This window comes from Passer montanus, unplaced genomic scaffold (genome assembly GCF_014805655.1).
Source record: "Passer montanus isolate IOZ18808 unplaced genomic scaffold, ASM1480565v1 scaffold79, whole genome shotgun sequence".
NCBI classification, from domain to species: Eukaryota; Metazoa; Chordata; class Aves; order Passeriformes; family Passeridae; genus Passer; species Passer montanus.
This window is the reverse complement of record NW_024373145.1, coordinates 2,511,233-2,536,809: the sequence shown is the minus strand read 5'-3', so window position 1 is coordinate 2,536,809 and position 25,577 is coordinate 2,511,233. Positions and strand designations below refer to the sequence as shown.

The window sequence follows — 25,577 nt, the reverse complement described above, 5'->3', positions numbered from 1 at the left end:
CACACCAAGATAAGCAACTTTCAGAAATTGAGATTTGGAAATCAAAGATCATTGTTCAAACAATGCAGTAGATGAACTTTGAGCTGAGCAACTTTTCTCTACAAATGAAAGAAAGTCTCAGGCCATGAAAAACTGCAGCCAAAAATTGCAAGGCAGGTAATGAAATAATAAAAAATTAATTGGGGTATAACATATTAGAGTACAAATTCAGGGCTTTTGTGGCATTTTGGGGACAACTAACCAACTTTCTCAACACAAAGAATTTAAACCAGGAGGTAATGGATAGTAAACCAAATCAGTATTACATTCAAGGACCACTTCACCCAATCTCAAATGCTGCAGTGCTGAAGCATGGCTTTCTATCTCTGTAGTCTCTAACACCCAAAACCATTTCAACTTTGCTTCAGAAACTTAATATCAAAAAGCTGAATCCTTGCTGCTAGGCTTATTGGCAGTTCTTTGTCATCAGGCTGGTGATTTTTTACTTACTGCCTCTGTGTTAGAGAAATAAAACTTTTGTAGCTGGCAGTTTTCTCTCACTTACTTTTAATTGATTTGCAGTGATAGTGTGTCTTAGCATTGTTTTAAATAGCCTCTTAGCATTTTTTAAATAGCCTCCTCCATTTCTGGCATTTTATTTGATGGAACTTTGTCATCCCACCTTATGAAGAATGTGAAATGCCATTGTTTACTAATGTATTCTGCAATCCAGGCCTTGAATTTCCTGCTCATTTGGATGCTCTGACATAATTAGGAAAAAAAATGCATTTGTCCTGTGTGTGTAATTTTTAAGGCTAAAAATTCCAACACTAAGATTATTTACTTTTATTGTTGACTCAGAATGTCTTTTCCTCTCCTACAAATATGTTTCATACTGCCTGGACTTTTCAAAGAGAGAGGTACAAAAATTGAGTTGTGTGAAAATCCACTCAGTCCACAGAATAATACAACACTTTGAAGATTTTCTGTTCTGATAACTGGCAGACATCAACATTTATTATTCATCTTGTTAGACAAAGATATAAATCCAAAAATGATGCTCATGGTGTATTTAATCAGAAAATAATTAAATGTTTTCAAGCACCTTGCATTAGTACTTGGGTTTTGGAAGTTAGCCTGTGTCAGTCAGCTTTAAATATTCCCCTTTACATGACTTCATCTGCATTTGTTGTGAACTACCTGCTGGTGAGACCAGACAAGGATGCCAACAAAGTTGAGCACAGGTTTGCCACTGGTCTGCTGATGCTCCAGGACAGCCAGACTTAAGCTTGCTCCAAGAGGCAAAATAAGGCAATGTCACAGGAGAAAGGGGTGACTCCTCAGCCTCGTGTTTAATGAGATGCTTCAGTGCAGAATAGGAGTTAGAACTGCTTAACCCCCCTGTTTTATTCTCTACAGATACTCAGGTGCACCATGCTAAAGGACAAGGTTAAGATCCACCTCTAACACTGGAGTGGCACCTCAAAGACCATTTCTTTTATTAGGAATGAATGTTTGGAATACCAGACTGGGCTGACCTACTGCCTTTAGCCTGTGGGCTGAGGGAGGGGAAGAGGCCACTGTTGCCCTGGCTGCTGCAGTGTTTTTTGGATGATCTCTCTGTAAGCTGGTTCTGCACTGCAGTTGTTCTGGAGTGAAAGGGAAAGCTTTAATGAAGAGTCTCAGTGACCAGGAGCTACAACGTGTGCACAAAGACAGAGGATGAAATCACAGGTCTCATTGGGATCTGAGGTGTAAACCATGTATGTCTGTCTCATAAAGATTTCTCCAGGCTGGGCCATTCAGAGCACACAAGTTCAAGCACAACTTCTCTGGACAAAGTATCCCAGTACCTCACCACCCTCACAGTGAAGTATTTCTAAGAATTACCTAATTTAAACCTACCATCTTTCAATTTAAAGCCATCCCCCCCCTTGTCCTATCACTGCGGCCTTTTTAAAAGTCCCTCTCCAGCTCTCCTATAGGCTCCCATTAAGTACTGGAATGCTGCTCTAAGTTTATATCTAGCTAGCTAGCTATAGATATGTCTACATAACTTCCACACTCAAAATCAGGAACTACTGCTGAATTTATAAATTTATAAATAATCCTATGGGTTATTCTTTAACTGATCAAGAAAATGTGGTACCTCCATGTCCTTTTTTACTAATATTTTTTAAATAACCCTCAACCTCATAAACTGATCAAGAAAATGTGGTACCTCCATGTCCTTTTTTACTAATATTTTTTTTACATAACCCTCAACCTCATTTGAAAAATTTATTAGAGAAAATATTAAAGAAGTCTTGGGGTCTGCACCCTGTTCTAAGCAATCTATCAAAATTGTTCATATAGAAAAGACAGGAAAATATTCTCATTGACAGATATCTGACAATAAAAAAAGAGAAAAATAAATAAGCAGCACTTTCTCCAGTGAGGGCATTGCCTCCACAATAATTCACTGAATTTCAAGACTACATACCTGCCAGAACAAGCCCCAGGCCCATCAGAATTGATAAAAGCACTCATACATTTATGACAATTTCATTCACTTCCAATAACAAAGAAAAGTTTTCAGGTGCATTTTTCTCATACTGGTGGCAGCTCAATAACTCTGCATAGCAGTGCTCATCAAGAACTCTCCCAAAGTACATTTACAGTGTGCACAGGGAATTCCCATGTCCATCATTATTAAGTAGCTGTCATTATGGGGAAATGTGATAGTAACTGTGAATAAAATATTAGGGACTTTTAAAGCTGGAAAAGCATACCATATAGTTCTAGGAGGGGAATAGGAACAAAGAATATCTCTGGACTTTTCTCCACTCTAGTTTGCTTTATTTACCCATCATGCACACAGAGACAGAAGCCTTCTGGAAGTATTTTCCTGTTTTCTGCAGAGGTTGAATCTCAAGAAAACTTACCAGGAGCTGTGCACTCCCGTTGATATAGATCACTTCCAGTCACAGAGCTCTATACAAGTTTCAAATCTCCTTCCTTATTAGTCTCACTGACAGAAATTACTTTTCTCTGACCACAATATGTATCAAAACCCTTGGACCTCTGCCCCCACCTCTTAGTCCTGTGCACTTCCCTGTGCATCGGTCATCAGACAAGGAGGGATACCACTAGACTGGGTTTCAACTGGACAGTTTTACGGATATCTTGATGACTGTCTGGAAACCAGCTGACTTTCTACGGCTTCTGATGAAGAGCTACAGGAGTGAGCACTTAGGCAAGGAGCAGGATGCTGTGCATATGCTGGCAACTGATCCATACACAGGCTGCAGACCTGATATACTCTGGACATGTTTACTCTGTGCACACTAACAGACCAATTTTCACCTCTGCAATAGCTGTGACTCATCCTGGCTTTTTCAGGAGCTATTTCTCCAGTGCAATAAATGTTTCCATGCACAGCAATCATTCCCTGATGTTCCAGGCTCTTTCAATCATATAAGCTGCAATCTGCACACAAAGGAACCAAAGATGAGAATTTGAAGGAAATTTGTGCCTTGCTACCTCTGGCCAGCAAATGCCTACAAAACTGTGGATGATCTGGCCCAAGGTCATTGCAGATCCACTCTGGGCAGTTCCTGGTAGGGCTGTCTCTGTGTCAGAGATTTCTTTAGCTGTAATTGTGCATGGACAGACCCTCAATTAAAAATGGTTCTGCAGAAAAGATGGGGGAAGGCATGTGTCATGGTAAATGCTGTCTGTGGTATTACACAGGGCTTTGCTTTATGGGCTGTAAACAGAGAAGAAATTCAGCATGACAACCATGGCAAACATTTTGTCTTCAAGAAATCATTACAGCTTTAAAGACATTTAGCATCTCACAGACATCTGCTAAACTGAAAATGGGTAACAACACTAGAATCAAGCATTTCCCAATAACAAGAGTGAACTTAAAAGTGCAATCATTATGCTAGTCTGTTCCAGGCTGTACAATTTTATTTTTAATTATTATTTGCCTTCAAAAGAGCACTTTGAAGTGCTACTGAGATAAAAGCCCTGATGAGATAGGCAAGGGACAAATTTGTAGTGAAAAGCTATCCCTGACTAGTAATAGTTTTCAAAGCTGTTAAGAACATTTTGTGGAAGTGCTTCTATTTCATGTCAAATATGATGACTTATCCTTCTGGATACTTATATTTTTATTCCTTTGTGTGTGTTCCCATCTACTCCTAAAAATGGATGAAAAATATGGGTCATTATAAGGCAAGAATCAGACTGTGGATGTGATCCTTTCCTACTTTTCAAATATTTCAGTTGTCAAAAATTCATAAACCTTTCTGCTTTTATCACCCCACACATGGCAAATAATGCAGCTTTTACATTAAACCAGGGTGTTGTACCTCTGTCTTTTATGTTAGTGTATTTACTAAACTGCAGCATCCTTAAAATGAGTTTAGAGTAATTTGCTTACTTTTAAGGTATTCTAGAAGACTTCCATATCTCATCAGCTCAGTAATAATATAAATTGGATCCTCCAAAGTGCAGACAGCATAAAGCTGTATAAGCTTGGGGTGTCTCAAGTTCTTCATTATTTGTGCTTCCCTCAGAAAGTCTTTTGGATCCATTGAACCTGAAACAACAGCATACAACAAAACTGAGGTTATTAAAGGGCTTTCTACCAGCAATCTTAAGGGAGAAACTGATATTGTTTTCTGTCTTTGAAAGTATATTAACATTTCAAATCTTAACAGTTCCCACAGAAAACAGACAGTGCAGCTGAAACAAACATTTAATGAGTGAAACATGCCAGTTGTGTAGGGACAGAGAACATATGTGTACCAGCCACCAGAAATATAAAGGCTAAAATCAACCACCCCCAGGACTCCCCCAAACAGAAAAAAAAAGTGAGGCTAGAATATTAAGGGATACATTTTAAACAAACAACTTGTTAATGAAAGGATCAGAAACTGAGGTGAGAGTGTATAGGAAATGAACATAAAATTTCTGAGAGAAAACTAGTTCTGCAATAAAAATTTGTTGCACTATATTTTCAGCTTCACCAATTAAAGCCTGAAAGCACTGAAATCAGTTTAGCATATGCAGAGATGATGTGTGCATTTTATATATACAAAAACAAATAGCTATTTATAACGATCATGCAATAGCAACCCTATCACAAATACCAATGTATGTGCAGATGTAACATTAATTTTACAATCCCATAAATGCCAAAGTGTCTTAACAGCAAATGATGCCAACTTTTCAAATGTTACATAAGATCATAACATCTCTAGTTCTATTCACATATATATATATAATGAACAAATGCAGAAACTATGTCAAAGAAGCAGTCAGAAATGGCACAGGAAGCTAAATTCATGGCAAATGTGGGATTAAAGGTCACGTGTCCTGAATAAGGGATTGATTGGGAAAACATGAACAAATAAAGAATCAAAGCTTTCTAGATGAATGATCCAGTAGTCATCAGATATTGTCAGATGTTTGAGGAAGTTGGTGAATAATGTCTCCCTCAAAATGCGTGTGCAAGCAAATTTGAAATTATTCACTTACTCAAATGTCTCACAAATCAAAATACTTTAATTAAGAAAATATTACGGTTCAGATTCAGGAGGAAAATGTCTAGTTATCCAAGTTATTCTGCTCTATGCCATGTTTAATAACAAACCCATCTTACTCAGTAAACAGACTAAGTAGTTTGAGAAGCCAAGGCTGCAAGAGAAGGAGTCTTCATGGGGTTTTTCTATATTAGGTAACGTATAAGGTTCATTTGGGAGTTTGATTCTGTTCCAAACATGGATGTTTAAATTAAGCTAAACTCTTGGAGGATATTAAATGGCTCAGCAATAAAATTCCAACAGAAATCTGTTCTACAAAAAAGGACTAGAAAATCAGCCTCTTCACCCAACACCTACCTTGAATGCTACCTCCTGAAAAATGCTCCAGCCTATTTCCTAAAACATAGGAATGATGTGTGATTTCTTATCCTCGTATCAATACAAGAGGAATGATTCAGAAATGCTCCTGACATAGAATTTATTAAAAAAGAGCCCCTTGACATTACTACTTGAGAGAGCAAAGATTACATTACAAGGAACAGGTACTTCTCACTTCTGTTTCCTCATACTTCCCTTGGCAATTCCATATTGCCCACTTTGGTGAGAATTTATAGGATGTCATTAGGAGGAGTGGTCAATGTATTTGGATTTCCATCAATAAATGGCAAGCAGCCAATAATACAGCTCCTCAACAGGTACAAGCTATACTAATTTTCTTTTCTCATTGTCAGAGGAAAGTGGGGGCCTGCACAAAGAGTAAATGACCACACCTAGTCTGGATAAAGCAGAGATTATGACAGGGAGAAAACCCAAAATATCTGTGATGCTTATTGTATATCCTTTTCTTGTTTAGAACAGCACAATCTTTAGCGATTTACTCAAACTTTCCACCAATTCTAGATTAAAGAAATAATTTTAAAGTCTAGGGTTGTCTTTATAGGGTTTGGACTCACTTTGATATTGATTTAAAATTTTGCCCCATTTGCTTACTTGTTTCAAGATACATGCATTATCATGAAAATCAACCTAAAATCTACAGAGAAGCTGCATGGTGTGAAGCATTCTGTCTCCAAAAGCAAATGCATCAGCATGACTAATGATTTAACATCAGTGCCAAAATTTGACAAGTTGATCCTAAAAAGGATGAACTACTTGCTCCCTTAGGGTCTACCAAATCATGGACCCTCTATGGGTCTCTATACAGGATTTCTTCACACCATAGAATTTGACAGTCTGATTTGTTCCTGCCATCAAAGTTTGCCTACAAGGAATTTCTCAGTTTAATCATGCTATAAACTTCTCCCAACAAACCGAAACCAAACAACATGTTTTTTCAGGTATGACAACTTTCAATAAATTAATCAAGAAGGAACTATTCCATTAGCTGAATAGCTGCAAATCTTTTTCTACACTGTAAAAGCAAATAACAGTGACAATAATGATAACAAACCAGAAAAAGATCAATAAGTATTTCCTGCATGTTTTACAGAGCACATGTAACCTTCAGTTTTATTTAGTTTATCTCTTTAAACTGTACAAGTAGCAGACAGCACTCCAATCCCCCACAGGCCTGTAGATCTTATATTGTACTTCATAAGATTGGATGCCAAATGAAAAGAAATTAAAAGTGTCTTTATGAGTGTTCTGCCTAAGATTATGTTTCAGCAACTGAATAAGCAAATTAAAAACTGCCTCTAAAAGCAACCAGACATGCTTGTTACAAATTAGTTGGATAAAGCCTGTCACAATAGTGGCAAAGAATTTACAGTACATCCCTTTGGGGCAGGAAACACTTGCCAAATGGAGTTTCAAATAACTGAGGGCATTTTAGCTAGCAGTTGAATATGTTTTTCATGAAATATACATTTTCACCTGTAAGTGGCAAACACAAGATAAAGAGCAAGTTACTGTAAGCAGAAATTACTTGGTCATAAAACAATTAATTAACATAAGCCTTTATTGAAACAAGTGGATGTTCCTTTTATCTAAGATACCAGTCTGGGAGTGAATTTATCATGACCTGAAGAAAATATGGTCTTGATAATATGTTTTTTGAATGAAAGATGTTCTTCTAAATGTCAAAGTCATTCTTCAGAACAAAATGTTGGAATCTATTTCTTTGACATGTTCTATATTGTGCTGCTTTGCCAGGAATCACTTCTGACTTATGCTTGTTTAAAACAGATATATCAGTTCTGACTAACTTCTCTTTGAAAATATTTTGTTCTAGATCAGAGGAAGCATCACATTCTAAGATAAACACTGATATTCTGGAAATGAGTTAGAGAGGAAGGTCAGTTATTTTCCAGATTCCACTGGCCTAAATGTAAATGGCCCTTAAGTATTTGATAAACCCATCACAAGACCCTTTGTTTGCAACTTTTCAATAAACCTTCCCAAATTGCTTCAAAGTACCTTGGTACTTCAGAGGGACCTAGTCTTCTAAGTAAAGTTTATAGAAAATTAATTTATGTGGAGACTGCATTAAGTATATAACTATGAAGAAGTTTATGAGTAACAAAGAAATAACACTTAAAAACTAAGTATTTTGCAATACAAGAAACTAAAATAGCCTATTCATATTAACAGATGAATAATATATGTTTCTGAACATTCTGAAGAACCTTTGTCACCATGCGGAAGTAAACTTACAAGTCAGTACAAGGCCACATTCTGAATTAAATGGAATTTAAAAAATCTTTCTTTTTCAGGGAAACAGGGATACTTCCCTGAGTGCAAATCTTTTTGCACTGCATATGTATTAGAAAAATTAGAGAAATTAAAATGTTATGAAAAACTTCACTGACAGTACCAACCCAGACAATATTTTGGAAAAGCCTCATGAAAAAAAATCATGCTTGGACAGTTTCCATGCAGAGAGAAGCTTGGAGATGCTTTAGAATGTGATAATGACAAATGTATGCGTCAGCTCCAACAAGCATAAGGAACTTTATCAGATACAATTAATTGGTGATGATAGATGTCTGCTTCACATGCTGACAGCTGGAGAAGCAAGCTAGCCCAGACAATAGGTTCTAGAAAATCCATCACACTCAACATAGGACAAAGTGCAAATCCCTGCTGCAATGATTTTCACTTAAATAGAAAAATCCAGTGTCTCACTGAGGAAATAAATACAGAAATGTGAAATGACATGTTCAGGGACCTGCATCAAGACTGTGCTGTGCAGAGCCAAAACCAGAAATAGCAACTGCTGGTTTCTAGACTGTTTTCCTATCTACTGATCCCTGCACCTCTTTGAAAACCATGGGTCAGCAGCTCAAAAGTCAGAGATGTTCCTTAAGGCAAAGATGTTCTCATGTTTTGTTTTCTTCATTCACACATTCATGGCTATGGTTGTGGCTGATAAAATGCCACAGATGTCTCCAAAACAGACAAGTGAACCAGTGAACAAATAAGAGAATTATCTGAATGAAAGCACCACATTACTACTGCTTTCTGTTTACAGTCACACTGATCAACAGATTGTAAAAGGAATAAGGAGAGGTAGTGGGCAAGACATTGCCAATTGTATTTGAGAGCAAAGAGTGGAATGATCTCAGGGAATTTCAGTTGTAATAGTGCTGGAGGGACAAGAGGTGGATTTTGTGCAAATTGTTGACTTTGGTTTTGTGATTATGGTGTTTTGCTTTTGATGTGGGGAATTCTTTTTCTGGACACAGGATTTGAGGTGCGGCCTCACCAGCACTGAGCACAGAGGGATAATCACTGCCCTCGTCCCCCTGGCCACACTATTGCTGATACAGGCCAGGATGCCATTGGCATCACTGGTTTTAAGCCTTTTAGTAGCAATAGCTAGAGATTAGTTTAAGTCCAGAAAAAAAATTGTTTGAGAAATGAGGACACTATATAACAAGAAACTGCATTTAGCCTTTCTAAAAACAACTGGAAATTGGTTTAACCCACCCTGTGTTTACCTCCAGAATGGAAAGAACAATTAATACATTCAAATAGGCTTTTATTTTATTACAAGAAGACATAGCAAGGGTTAAAGAGAAGACATCAGGCAAATTCAAATGTGAAATTAGGTGCAGATTCTTACAGTGCCTTCATCTTAGGACTAGAGGACTTCTCATTATTGTGTAGTCAAGAACAAGCTGTGTTTTGATTAAATATAAATGCTAATCTCAGCAGAGGGATGATGTGTAATGGCATATAACAGCAAATTATTCTGACTATATGTGGTCTAGAACAGATGTACACTGCAAAATAATGCTCAACAGAAAAACCCAAAGTAATAGAAATCCTTTCTGGCCTAGAGGTCTATAAATCTATGACATTCTGATTGCATTATACTCTTCTCTATTGTTCACCATATGATTACCCTTGATCAACCTGCTCCTGCTTGGTAATAAGAGCATTGTTCCATTTCACAATTTCTCTGCTGGCAAAGCCTTTTTAGCAGAACCTTTTCCATTTCAGCCCCTTATATCTGCCAGATCACTTTGAGTTTAACACATTCCTCTGTTTTTCTGATGACTTGCTTGTCCAGAGAGTCTACAGTGTAAAACAGCTTAGTGAAAAGTCTGTAGTTTAAAATACACCCCTCCTGCCCCAGTGTAAAGACAAGAAATTTAGGTCTTTGAGCCAACAAACAGGAGAGGCGTATTTTACAGTGTGTTACACTTGAAGCCTGAAACATTGCTTATGTGAATATTGGAAGCTTCAGTGATCAACACAATGTGTTTCTTGATTACTCATTAACTGTATTATATATTCTATTTTCCATTCATTTATCAACTTTATGTTATGGTGAATGAAATTACCAACCCTACCCTTTGCTGAAATTGTATTAGAACCAAGGTAAACGTTTATTACTCAGATTAGGGTGAGGGTATTGTGGTTTGACTTCAATTAGTGAATTGTTATTCCTCATGAGTAACAATGAGAATAAGCTATGGAAAACCAATGTGCTGATTACTGTAAGGCACTCCAAATGCCTTTCACTATACAGCGAAAAACAATGTATAGAAGATGATAATTCCCTGAAGAAGTGATACTACAAGGTTAATTGCTTACATTTGTGACTGTTTGAACTGTTTTTGTAGAATGAGATAGTTCACAAAGTACAGTGATAAGACATTCAACATTAACTACATAATTTATCAAGATGCCTTTGGGAATCAAAGTCTTCACTCTGAGCAACACTCTGCGCGACTCATGGCTTCCTTATCGCAGTGTTAGGTCAAACTCTCTGCTATCCAAGCACTGCATCCAGGTGAGACTTCTGTCTGCCCTAACTCAATACAACCCAGCATGCAATCAGTGAAACTACTGCTGTTGACCTTAGCAAGAGTCAGACTAGAGTGGGAAAAAATGAGATAGAAAAAATATTGATTAATCGACCCCTTTTCCCAGGTGAACTATGATACTACAAAAAGAATCACAGCTGAACGAGTTTCTTCCATTATACTGTGGTAGTCCATACATGATAAGTTTGCAGTGAGTCTTATGTTTATTCCAGTGAAAAAGAGATTTCAAGCTGGTTTCTGTTTGCTGAGTCACTAGGGAGATGTTCACTGAAAAAAGTATTGTCCTTCGTATGAATTATAGAAGGTCTTTAGTCTGAACAGTTTTTATATTTTCAGTTAAGCAGAGAGAAAAAAAAAAGGTGTTTATTTTCTTTTAGTTTGCATGTCCCAAACTATGAAAGATATCCTGATACAAGAGAGCCTTAAAACATATGCTTAAATTCCTCCCTGTTCAGGAGACCATTCAAGCAGTGCTCAAGCATATTGATGTTTTATTGAATCAAAGGTCTGAATCTGTTCTACTTCCTGAATCAGGCTCATTAGTGCCCAACACAAGCTTTTTCAATTAACCACAGCTCATGTTGTTATCTCTTTTTAAAAAACATATATCTCATCCAGGCTGCCTCTCTTATCTATGTGGTTCTTGCCATCTGCTGGCAGATATTTTATGTTGTCAATTGAAAATGCACAAATTACTTGAAGTTAATGAAACATAATTAAGAAAAATGCTAAAAGCTGTATTAGTTACAATCTTATATTACATGCAGATAGTGGGTATAAAGGTTGTGTACCAAAAACTTTGAAAAATTTGATTCAGGCAATACTAAGATTAAAGCACTCCTTAAGTAAAAACTTAGCATAGTAAATATTCTATATTACCAAAGAAATCACTGCAGTATAGCACCTAATCACTAGAAAAACCCTACAGATAACAAACTGCTTGTAAATCAATTACTTCACCTACAGATTATTCAATCTACAGTTACTCATTTCCACACAAACAATACTGAAAAAAATAGGTACAACTCTTGCTATGGTTGTCTTTTTATGTGATACAGATGTTGAATTAATTCAGCTCATCTAGAAACAGAAAAAGGTATAAAATTCTAATTCAAAATACCAAAGATTATCTAGACCTAGACCTTTACTAATCTTCATGTCTAGGCATATGGATTTTAAGAATGAATTCATATATACAGATAGGCTCTGTTTGCTGCAGCATTTAAAAAGTAAAGGAGCACTCTTGCTAATAGCTCATTAACATTTAAGAATAATTTACATACCTGGTTTTAATGTTTTGATTGCCACGGGGGTGGTATTATTCCACAGTCCTTCCCATACTTCACCAAACTGACCAGACCCTAATTTTTTCACAAATTTCAGAGATCGTCGGTCTATCTCCCACTGATCAACAGTTTTGTAAGACAAATCAAAAGTAGCAGGAGTTTGTGTCTCGTAAAAGAAAATAAATAATACACTTCAACAACATATACAAATAATTGTTAACTATTTCATGTAAAGCTGGAACAGATATAAATAATGTTTCCTTAGAGTATACACATGCAATACAGTGAGCCAAGAACATAAAATACAACCCTCATACTGGGTGCTCTTTGTTAGAAATAAGAAATATGCTAAAGAAAATATCCTCCCATTAAAAGCAAAAATTAGAAATCATCCCTCTAGCATGCTTTTTGAAAAATGACATACTGGTTGCCAGAACCTTGTGGTTTTGTCTTAGTAATTACATATGGACAGCTAGAGTTATGAAGTTGGAGATTTCATTTCCATATATATTTATAAAAAGGTATTAATAAATCATGATTGGGCATATTTCCCCCACCCCCAAACATTTGATGATTTTTTTTCAAGATGGCATGGTACTTTATTATTAATTTGTCAATCTCAAGAACAAAACTGTAACACTACCCAAAACTTTCTGAAAACATGCAGATCGTTAACACTCTGAAATGGTAGAAGCAGATATGGGGTCAACACTTTCTGACAGATATCTAAGGAGCTGGCTCACAAAAAATACTTTGCACAGTGCAGCATCCACGCCTTACCTTTAGGCATGGCCGTCCAAGCAACACGCAGAGGCCATCACTGTTCTTGCTGTAATAGTCAACCAACTTATTCAAAGTTTGAAAAGTTTTCCTTCTGGTTAGGAAAAAGCTTCCATCCATCCTTTTGATCCTGTAGTGCTTCACAGATGTGCCATCAAAAACTAAAAATATTTAAATAGATTAATTAAATTGAAGTGGTGCCATATCATTTATACCAAAACCATCATAATGTTCCTAAATATATTTATATATTTATATTTAAAATAAATTATTTTAGTTCCAAATATGACAACTATAAAAAAGCCTTTTTCAAACCAAAGCCCATTGTTCACAAGCTTAACATGTCTTGTTTATCAGTCTTCAGCTATTCAGATTTGGAGATTCTCTACCAAAAGAACTGACATAGAAGTATAAAAATATATCTTCTGTGAGGCAGCTCATGTTTCCCATGTTTGAAGACACCAAAGCCAGCCAAAAGCATCTAACTGACAGCAATCTTTGAGTCAGTTTTTAATATTTTCTTTATCGTCCTTTATTTTAGTGTTAACATTCCAAATAGCAGCTGCTGGGCCGACAGGCATTTTAGAGGAAACAGATACACCCTCCACATAACCATGGCTCTCTGAAAAGTACTCACGTCTTCCAAGGGTTTTTTTAAATTTTTTGCATGTTTGGAATATGTAAAAATCAAGTGAATAATGCTGTGTTTCAGGTAGTTGATTAATTCCTTTTCAGTGGAATGTTTTTTATTCAAATCTGTTGTGTCTTAATCAATAAGACTATTCCTCACATCCTGTAAGTTATCTGCTTATAATGACAGCCAAGTGTCCCTCCCTGTGACCATTGGAGCACTCTTTAGACGTGTCAGAAAAATGGGCCACTGCATGCTGGGGCTAGACATGGATCAGCACAAGATCAGAGAGAGACAAAAAATGTATATAAATCACACACACACAGAGACACACACAGAGAAACAAAAAGTTTGGAGACCACTAGTTTAGAGATCTTTACAAAGGAATGTCAGTAGAAGCAATTGCAGGCTCACAATCATCAGAGAGGGCAGTTCAGAAGAACTGAAAAGGTGTTTATGTGGGTGTAATTTCCTAGACCCTCTATTATTTAGACATACTGTCCATGTTCAGTGGGCAGTAGAGAGTTTATACTACATACAGAAGGGTAACTGAGCTCCAAACATGTCCACAGCTGTTAGCTCTAACATGAACAGTGTTCCACAATAAACACAGAAGGTAGATTCTTTATACTGTACCATTGCGTGCATCTTGGCAATAACTATGGTTATAATAACAGAAGAATACATGGTTGGATATTGTATGTAGAAAGAAAATAGAATTAGTTGCATGCAGTAAGCAAAGCTGATAGGAAGAATAACTTCTCTCACCATCTAAGTGGTGAAATCAAAGAGGAAATCTCTCCTTCCTTAAGCACTATTGTGGGTGGTCAAATATTTTTGCACTGTACTGTGTGATTGTTATCCAAGACCACCAGAGAGCAGACAGGAGCTTTTCAAAATATTCCACCTCAGGTAGTATTTTTAGGAATCTGAGAATTTACAATTCTGTATGAGGACAGGAATGAGAATATTTGTAAACAAAATCCATATTACATTGCACTTTTCAAATTATATTTCTTTTTGAATTAACACCAATAATTACTACTTTTTTGTATGAGAACAGGAATGAGAATATTTGTAAACAAAATCCATATTACATTTCACTTTTCAAATTATATTTCTTTTTGAACACCAATAATTACTACTTTTAAACTGTAAAATTTATGGATGTTTTTGTGATGTGTCATTTGGAAATGGTGCTGAAGCAAAATGAAGGAAAGAGTAATTCAGTAACAATAGACTGAAAATGTAATGACTTTTCCAAAGTTCACAGGAAAATTAATCCAGACAAATTAATTAGTCTTTATGATGCATTGAACAAAAGGCCAGCAGGATTACTGTGTTAATTCAATCTCAGTTATATATCACAAGTAATAGTAGTTTGACTACCTGATTTATTTATTAGCAGTATTATAACTATTATTTGTGAAGTAGCTAACATTAACAATGCAAAAGCTGGTTTGAAGGATGTGCTCTAATTTCTTAAATGAGCCTTTTACAAAGCCTTGTGATTGACAGCATGCAGGTCAGGTGGTGATTTGTATGGAGAAGGTGGAGAAAATTTCTGCACCAATCCTGTCTCTTCTTGTAATAAGTGTATTAAGCTGAGACTAGTGTAGTATTTGACTGGCGGTTGTTTAGTTTTATTTTAGGGCTGAGTTTGGCTGTACAAATCCTGCAGCACACACTTGGAGTTCTGCAGCATGGTGTGGCTCCTCTGCCAAAATTATACAGAGCACATATTACTCAGGAAAGAAATATCCTGAACCCCTTCCAGTCATCTCTACATCCATACAGACTACTACATAACCAGGACAGGATTGTAATTTCAGTCTCACACAGCTTGACAGTAACTTGGTTTGAAGACTGCAGAGGCTTTCTCCTCAACTTGCCCTTTCCAAAAGAATTATAGCTCCCCCTTGGATTTCTACATGGCTTCAGTCTAGCAGGATTATCCTGTCCCAGCTATCCATCTTCACATGATGGATTAAGCAGAAGTAGATTTTGCCACCTGAAGAATGTGAATAAAATAATTTACTGCTGTTTCCTCAAGGCACAAAAATTTATGGTGACATCAGCAGAGTCCACACCTTCACTAAATGAGTCATGGAGACACTAATGTTCCATTACTGCCAAAAACGATGTGTCCCAACACAGCTCCTGGGAATGCCCTCCCCCAGCACTTGCCATGCAGCGCTGCCACCAGCACCACTGCTCTGCCTCCATGCCCAGAGTGGATGAGGGAGGAGGGTGACTCATGAGATCACTCTCACCAGCACAGAACGGGTGCAGAGGCAGATCCAAAATCATCCTCTTAGTATGGCCATGATTTCACCAGCTCTGAGTCTGCTGCCTTAAACAACTACCTGTTTTTCCTACGCTGGAACCCAAGAGGAAAACACACAACATTATTTTGGGAGCAGGGAAAAAAAATCCTTAAAAAACCACAAACCATTTACATTGTTATTTAATGCAATAAGTCTTTTAGATACCATTATTGAGTGATGGGCTAAGTACAGAGCCCGCTGCTATCATTGGCAATGACACTCAATTAAGCTGAGCACATCTAAATTATGGTTTTTAATTAAAATGAGGCAACATCTAAGATGGCACCAACATGTTTAAAATTTAATGCATTTCACACCAGATGCCGGAGTCATCAACATAAAAATCTGTCGGCAACATGTGCATTTTTAAAATGGGAAAACCTATTTTTAAAATGTCAAACACCCTAAATTTATAGTAACACATGTCAGGGCCTATCTGGCTTGATGAGCTTTCCATTTCACTATTCACAGATGATAAAAACCTTTCTGAACATGAATTTTTGGTTTTAATTTAAATAATTATTTATTATCCAAATCTTAAAAATTGAAAGTTTTCCCAACAAGACAAGTTAGAAGTAAAAGTAATTTTCATGAAAGATTGAATTTTTTAATTTTTTTTTTTTTACTAAGGAGATTACTTGTCTCCATTAACATTAAATCTCATATATATCATTGTCCATATGAGTATGAAATCAAGCACAAAAGTCATAAAATCAGTTTATGGGTTCTTGGGTAAAAGAAAAAAATTCTTCCTCTTCAACTTCTTTTTTACCTAAATGGCATGCGGGATGGAGAATTAAAATATTTTCTTAAAGACCTTCATTCTGAAAGCCAGGTTTTCTCTTCAAGACATCTACTCTGCAATGAAACCAAAACAGCAATAAAAGTTGGACAAAACCAATCAGACCTACAGAAGATGGGACTTTTGAGGTCTAATGTTTCCGGACTGAAAAAACTGGAAACAAAAATTAGGTATTCCAAAATATCCAGTTGTGACCTCTCCCTTGTCAGTGTATCAGCTACCATGGAGATAAAAGTCATCCTTCTGCCTCATAATTCTCCTTCTGCCTTTAGTGTCTCACAATTCCTACTGATGGCACAGACAGGAAAGATTCACTAAAACACTTTTCTCCACAGAACCTAGTGAACTGACCTACTTTCTTTCCTACTAATGCTACCCACAACACAAACCATCTCATTGTTTGCTTTAGAATGCACTAGCTTACCAAGAAGTAGACAGTAAGAAATGAGATTATGGACATAAAATATCTAGACCATGCTGTATACTATTGGGTTGGAAGCAAAATACAAACAGATGCCATTCAGCTAAGCTGATTCAGTAAATAGCAAATAATATTTAGCTCTTTGGGATGAAGTAATACGTTAAGGATAAATTATCTTCAACTCTGGGAAGCTGCTAAAGAATACAGCAGCACTGGGAAAGGATGCCACCAATACTGTCTACAGATTGCTTCAGTTTATCCTATTTATTTGCCTAAAAGAGCACAAACATTTAGTAAATCTGAGATGATACATATATTCATGCATACATTTTCAGAGGATAACCCATGCTTGTGTATGAAGGAGAGCCGGCTCCTGCAGCTGGAGCCTTGCCTCTGTGTATATTACTTTATTCAGTGCTGCTCTTATCTTCCTTAATCAAACAAACCACCATGAAACAAACCTATACTGTTGGTTTCATATCTTGCTCTTATCATTCATCATCAAATCTCCTCTTAGCAAATAAGCTTATAAAAAATGTAAAGAAATGTCTACCACAAGCTTTAATAATTAAATCAAAAATACTAGATCAGATGGAATAAATCTTCTATCCAAAACTCATAACAAAAAAACTAAACAGCAGCAGCAAAGAATGCTTTTATACCACTGCAAAAGCTGGCCTAATATTTATTTTAATTGTCTTGGATTTTTTTCTAGTTTACCTAAGATACTTCTACTTTCCTGTTAGAGAAGAGGTCAGCATGCAGGATAAATAAATAATATTTTTAATCCTTCTTAAAAGGTGAGAGAATAATAAAAAAAAAAAATTGCATTTCCACCTCCAGGTGCACAAAAGAAAGATTTTTCATTGATGTTTAGCAGTATTTACATGCCATAATTAAGATAATACATGCTTGTGTATATTACTTGTGTATATAAACACCACCCTGTCACCAGTTTAGCCCAGTCCTTGGATGACATCAGCTCACTGATGAACTTGAAGGAAGCTGAAACATGTGACACAGCAATAAGTTGGCACATGTAGAGAAAGCATTTTGAAAGGTCTGTGGCTGTAATACAGTCCTTGGGTAAAAGTGGGCGCACACAAAGGGGCCAGTTCTGTCACAGCTCAGGAGCAGTCTGATTCCTTGCTAAAGGTAGTTTCCCTTTAAGAACTTCATGGCAAGGACCAACTTCCTTGAGGGCAAACTGAAAACTGTGGAATAACCTCTCCCAGTACTGTAAATATCACATTTGTTTCAATAAACATCCCTGTATTTCACATTTCTTTGTCTTGGCAATAAAAAGCATTCCTCACATTACCACAAGACACTGCAGGTACATACACTTTAGTTATAATTGGGAAAGTGAAACCAAGAATATGTTTCTTCACAACCTTAAGCTGTGATTCTGTGTATGTTCAGAAGGTGAGTGACACATAATCATCCAGGCAAAAGAGGAGTCAATATGAAAGAATCTGGTTATGGACAAGGTGCCTCTTATTTCACTTACATAATTCTGTGTGTGAATACTCATGTTTTTTTCACAAACATCAAAAACATTTCCTGGCTCTGGAATTAGTATAGGTAGAATATATTAGGAAGTTTGGGTGTATAGCCCTGTTGTCTCAAGTACAACACTATACTCATGACTCGCAGTTGTGTGACAAGTTTGATGGGAAATATTCACAGAAAACAACCAATGAAAAATCACGTTTCCTATCTAAAATGGCAAATATGTCAGCATGAAAAAACATTATGTACTTAAATGTGAATAAAATTATTAATGAGTAAGTGTCCTAATTTGCTAATAATTCAGATTCAAATAAAGGACTTAAATAAATTTCAAAATTATCATCGATCTAATTTTTTGCTGAGGTTTATAGTGAAATTTTCAGTGAAATATCACTGATTCTAAAGTACAGCTTTAAACACCTTCCTACAATTTTATTCCTGAAAACAAATAAATACAGACCTAAGTGTGGGCTCTAACAGAAATCTCTTCTTTAATTGCAGATATCTGTCAACATGCTTTTATTTTTATTTTTGTTTTGTGTAGTCAGAGTTGTAGTGTACAATTTTAATGTAATTGTTTATGCTTTGGTCATGAAAATATATTAAGGCAGCTAGAACACTGGAAGTACTAAACATAAAAAAGTTACTTTCTGTTCTGAGTATATTGATAAACAAAGTTCATAAAATATAAACTCAAATTACTTTTGCCAAGTTTTCTTTATATACGTCCCGGGAAAAAAATCCCCACATTATTATGAACTTAATTTCATTTTCATACCTGCCGTTTATTGAAGAGGAAAAAGCCCAGACCACCTGAAAAAATTTTAAAATATTGCTTCAGATGAAAAACTAGAGTATACCTGAGAGTGAGTATTCGCCTTTTAGACTTTCACTTTCTCGGATTAGGAAGGCTCCTTCTTTGTTTTCAGGGTACAACAGTTGTCTCTCGGCATCTGCTCGTTTGATTGGGCCAAAGAACCATCTGAACAAATAAAAACCATTAATTTTACCACTCAGTGAAACATACCAGGAAGACAGTTCAGCTTTTATAAACATGCTGCATATTTACTAAGAGATAATCTGTGCTATGTTAATTAAATGTCAATAGTATGGGGGGAAAAAAGCCAACAAGAACTACAGAACAAATTTATTGCTAGAAAACATCGCTTACACATTTGAGTGAAAGCTGGATTTTTATTGCTGATGAAAAGTCTTACTGCTTTCAAGGCACCAAACATTCAGAAGTGACAGACTGGTCTTGTCCCAGAAAAAAAATCACCAAAAGAAAATTTGCCAAGGCTACAAGGGCAGAAATTGATGCCAAATCCATTGATGCCACTTGAACTAGGTAGAGGTGCAGGTATGTGCTAACAACCCAACATCTTAAAAGACGAAAATCTCTCAAACTACAGAAGAGTTCTCAGATTCCAAGGTGTAAATCACCCTGCTTCCCCATTCCACTGCCACGTCAATACCTCAAATGAGTTACCGGCAATTCTTCAGCTTTGCTGCTTTTTGACAAACAAAACCAGTGCATCCCTCAAGCCATTACAAAAATCTCAGTACCAGTGTTCTGTGAAAACCTACTCCAATCTATGGCTTTTAAAACATTTTTCCTCACTTAGCCCTGTAGTTTGCAAAGGCTTGTTCAAGCAATAATTTTAATTTGCTCCTCTGAAGAGAAGATTTAGCTCTATTGCTGCTTTGTGCTGAGTTTAAATTAAAGAGAAATAAGACAGAGATGAGTCAGCATTTTCAGCTGGGGTGGTGTTCATCTTCCTTGCAGAAAACATGCAAAGCTATTTCCAAGATTAGCTCCACCTCTTATTTGAAGCAAATGATGATAAATAGGTACCAGAAAGATGCCATAAGCTCATAGGAGAATTCCTTTTAAATTAATCATAGCTAAAACTATTATACAAACTTCAAGTATAAATCAATGCACCACAAGTAAGTCGCCTACTTGATTTGTAAATTACTAGTGAAAGTACAGATGGAGTCATCAACAAACTATTTTAGTATCTGCAAGGCTTGTAGTCATCAAGAGGAATGGAGGAAATAAATGAGAATACTGGGTGATGCCTTAGCTGATCAAGCACGAGGACTGATAAATGGGTTTGTATTAACAAAGAGGAAATAAAAAGTGGCAAATACAGACAGCACTAACCCACACTGAATATGCTTTATTAACAAAAGAAAATTAAAGACAGATTTTTCCAGACCATATTCCTGTTTGCTGAGCTGAAGATTATTTGGATGAAATAGGTCTTGATACATATTTGGCAAGCAAGTAATCTCACCAGAAAACTGTAATGTGTTAGAAGTAATTTTAATTAGTGAAATATGTTCATTAATTCAACTAATTAATTAAATTAATTAATTTATTAGACTGCAGAAAACTAAGTAATCAATAAATGTTCAAATCCTTAACGAAGTTTCTTGTCAAAGGAAGGAGAGTACAAGTTCAACTGTATTCAAGTTGCAAAGAAAATCTGTTTGCCCTAAAATCTAAATCAGAATCTTTCTGAAATTTCTAAATATATCTGTTCTGAGAATAACATCTGAAATCTAACAAACTATACAAGCCAAAAAAAAATTAATATTTTTCCCCTTGAAGTACTAGCTATCATTCAATCCTGTTCAAAGTGACTAATCTTCATTAGAGTGTATCAGAAGAGTTGTTTAATTTTTTGTCTCCTTTCTTCTTGGGTAACAAGAAGTATAGTACCTTTTCAAAAGAATTTAATTTTGTACCAAACCCAAAAGAGCTTCCAGTGCATTGTTAGCAAGACTGGATTTTATAGCCATAGTTACAATATAGTTTTTATGTGACTCAACTACACTGTTAGAAGCACAAACTTCTAAAGCTGAATACTGGAGCAGTAATACAATCTATGCAACTAAAGGAAACTGTTGGCTTATTTTGAATATATTAATTAATACACTATTACTCTGTGTATGTAAAACCATGTCAACAATATAAACCATGATTTGGGAAAATAATATGCACATAAGTGCATCACATTTAGCACAAGTATCTGCTTCTTTGATTTCAAAACATTTCAACTAATATGCTTATTTTTATTAGGCTGGAAAAACTTCACTTAAATCAATATGAAATTACCATTAAAGATTATATAGAGGATATATAATATGTAGGTTCTGACTCCACATAAGCCTAGCAGTTAAAAAGATCCTAACTTGCAAAATAATATCATTAGAGCAACAGTATTAGAGGAGGTAAGTGTAACTGAAGCAATTATTATGGAGGGTGAAAAGTGGATACATATTGTGTATTACCTCATTTGCCTGACTTCATATGATCTGATTAAAATGTTTCAGAAAAATACAGGGAAAATTACTTTTAATAGCACTTGAATATTTGATTCTTAGTTCAAAGCCATTCAGTTTGCAATAATAATTATACAGTACCAAAAGTAATACTGAATGTGAAAAAAACAATCTCTTAACTTCAAAGCAAATAATTTAATTTGTTTTTCCTTTTTTTTTTAACTAAAGCACATCTGAATTTAAAGTACTATTTTCTGTGTAATGGAAGTTTAAATTCCTTTTATAAAGCGTGAAGAGCTTATTTCGATTTCTAGCAATTGAACTTCTGCTTCAAAAGGCATAACATTTTACTTCATCCAAAAGTGTGTATCTTAGAGGGAAAAGTGCTCTAAAAAGTAATAATGAATCAAAGTAATTTCTCACCACAAGGTATTGCTCTGCAGGATAGGAAGGTCAGACCAAAACAACATCCAATCCTCAGTAAATCTATTCATGTTTTACAGCTCAAAGACAGATGAAACTTTTAAAAGAGAACACTTGGAAAACAAGAACTAAAAATGAAGCACTATCCACTGAGCTAGTAAAGTAACTTTGACTTCAGTGCAGTGTGTCTGTTGGCAGCAGACAGTCCAGGAGAAGTTTGAATTAGCAATTCTTACACAGTCTCAGCCTGAACTTCAGCTCACAGCCAGGCCACTTTGGGTCATGACTATCAGTAGGTTGGATCAGTAGATTACCAGGTATGGCACAAATGAGTGCATTCAGAATTGGGCACAATTTTCCACTTCTAGCAAGAGCTGTCTGGCTAGCACAGCAATAGCGCTCTTCTGTCAGCAAGACCCAGGAACATGCTTTCTTGGCCAACACTGCATCCAACACCCTAACTGCTTTTTAAGTGTAGGATGCCACATCTGGTTTTGGGGGATTGCTTCTAGCAGCTTCCTCTGAATTCCTTGCTTATACCATAATTCATTGCTATTGGGAATATGTTCATTAAAAATTCCAGGGTACTTCTAGGTCATTTAGACCTTTGGAGCCACAAAACATGACCTTTGCATAGGTCCACAACAAACACAGTCCTCACTTGTTGCAGATGATGCTCAATACTGGAATACCAGTGAGATTTGTTATGGTTATTGAAAGCGTAGTAATCACCTCTGTTTTGGCCATCAGTTCCACCAGCACTTTTATCATCACCATATCACATCATGGATCATAGCAGGTTTTGTCATGGCATGTTCCCTGACTGTGACAGTATCACTGCTGAGACCTCTAAAGACCTTCTTCCAGCAAAGAAAATCTTCATCTAGCTGAATGCTGGTGGTTATACCTGAAGACCAGTTTTTTTAAGAAACAGAGATCACATCACCTTACACTCATTCCTGCCTACCTATTCAGCCCAGTTTGAGTTAAGATGGAGTCATGAGCTCAAGGGAAGTTGGTAGTGCTACCTGGCTCCACCACTGCCTTTCCTGAAAGCTGTCTGTCCTCCACAGTGCAATGCACTGCTGATGTCCATCTAAATGTCAAAGTCCCATTTACCTGGCTTTGCTTTCTGTCTCCCTGTGCTTTGCCACATAAAAATCTGCTAAAATAAAAGTAGTCACTCCTACTTCTACACTTCTTATAGCAGGAAGATATGGCCAGAAGAGAGGAAAAGTAATATGGGCCAAGAGTTAAAGCAAAGAAAAATGTGGAGGCAAAATTCTCCAATACTATATCACTGGCAAGATTTCCAGTGCCTAGTAACATGCCTAAAAAAGGATAAAAGCCCCAGTGGAAAAAACAAAACCCACAAATATTCCCATGACAAAGAGTATGCAAATGAGTTTTCTTCCATCTCATTAATGCAAAATCCCCCTCTGATCAAATCTGTGCAATGCACTTCCTTATCTGAGATAGACTGAAGATTTTACAGAAGATCTCAACTAATCTGGGAACTATGGGCTTTTTCTGTCCTGAAATTGACTCTATCCAACACTCAGAACTAATCTCCTCCCAGAAAAACAATTCTCAGCCATGCTCCAGATGAAAATGCTCTCAGGGGAAATATTTTTTGGCAGCCTTCCATTCCTTGGACACCCCTTTCACAGGCCTCACACTTCCCTACATTCAACCTGTCTTCTTGGTCTCTTCTGAATCCCTAACATGCTAAATCCTGACTCTAACACAAGGTGTGTGCTGAGCCTTAGCCAAAGCACTCCACTCCTGGGCCAGACAAAATATTTCTTTGGACATGTCACTCCTTGGACAGATCCTTCACAATTGTATTCCAACAGAAACTCTAAATTTACGATTAAGGACTCTGTGAGCATCCCCCTTTGGGATGTGGGTAAAATGGTCATGACCAAGCTAAACACTGAGACTGAAATAACAGCTGCAATCTTTAACTTTCTTGGAAATCCCAGCAGATCCCTCAATGCTCTTTTGTTATTCCCACTGAAAACCAGCAGAGAAAATGATGCAGAAGTTTTTCACCCATTTCCTTTAAGGCTCACCAGTTTCCCACTTTTATCCTCTACCATTATTTAGATTTAGTATGCACAGGAGAAAAGTCAGAATTAACTCTACAATGTCATATCTGAAGTCACTGAATTTCCTTAAGTAAGCAGTTGTAGCTGGGATATGGGGAGATTATTTCAGTTTTTCATTCAAGTTGCAGGACGCTGGAGGTAAGATAAGGCTAAAAGCAGAGGTCTGTGACATGCTCCTAATTTTGTTAATGTTCAGTTAAAAGCAAAAGCCCTGAGGGCTGAATCCACAGTAAGGTAAAACCACATATAGAAGCTGTGATCATTACAACAGCAATTAAGAGGGAGGAAAGGGCAAAAAATGCTGAAAAATAGTAAGGAGAAACAACAGAATGAATAACAGCAGATAAGTCACATAATATTCATTTTTAGAAATTACTGAAGATGTTAAAATGAACTACACAATCCTATCCTGGATCAGCACTTTGTGGCATAAGGGTATCTTGCTTCTCACTTTTCATAAGTGCTTACAACTGGGACTTACTTTCTCGTGTTGCAGTAAGTCTCTTGAGGCTGTTAAATGTCAACAGCTGAGAGGGTTTGTTGAGATTCCTGTAGTTCTCAACCAGAAGTCTCCATTAGGGAACAAATGGTGCTGACAAAAAGGTTATCTGGCCCTCCAGAAGATTAACTCAAGTGTGTTAACTGTGTCTGTAGTACTAGGCTGAAGAGAATAGGTTTCTTTGATTGAGAAAAGCAAAGAATTATTGCATTTAGAGCAAAATTCTTGGGTGAAGACAAAAAAAACCAAACAACCTAGATACTCTCTATACTGAAACCACATATATCCCAGTTTCTTCTACAATGAAGAAAGCTTGTGTAAGAGCTAAAACAAATACAAAAAAGCTCCAACAGCATATGAAGTTTGCATTTTAAATTCCTCAGAATCTACTGTCATAGAAAGCTCTAACTGCACACTGAAGTACTTCAAAGTTAGGAGATGATAATATTAATATTGCTTTCATGGCATCCACTTGGCCATTTTCAGAAGATCCACTGTGATACCATCTTTAATTACATGGTCATATCCAGTGCTCCCTACAGTGTTAATATGAATGCTCCTCACAGAATAGTTACCCTCTATTTTGTTTTGTCATTGCATAGATAGAGTTCATTTACTGTTTTAAAAAATTTACATTGTTTAGCATCTGCTCTCCATGCCAGTTACAAAATTACATGAATGGCTTCTTTCCTAGCAGCCTCTGTTACA

General features: G+C 36.4%; 1 protein-coding gene across 2 annotated transcripts in view; it reads right to left on the bottom strand.

The window, feature by feature from the left end:
- Positions 1 to 25,577, bottom strand: part of FRK (fyn related Src family tyrosine kinase) — a 48,005-nt gene that overhangs the window by 5,700 nt on the left and 16,728 nt on the right. Inside the window, exons 2-5 of one of the 2 annotated variants that reach the window (XM_039731608.1) lie at positions 19,406 to 19,527; positions 12,853 to 13,013; positions 12,070 to 12,190; positions 4,409 to 4,567 (exon numbers count right to left, since the gene is read on the bottom strand). In XM_039731608.1, the coding sequence (XP_039587542.1) occupies positions 4,409 to 4,567; positions 12,070 to 12,190; positions 12,853 to 13,013; positions 19,406 to 19,527 (563 nt within the window). Of the gene's footprint in view, positions 1 to 4,408; positions 4,568 to 12,069; positions 12,239 to 12,852; positions 13,014 to 19,405; positions 19,528 to 25,577 lie in introns of both variants that reach the window. The other variant, XM_039731607.1, reaches the window with a different exon arrangement.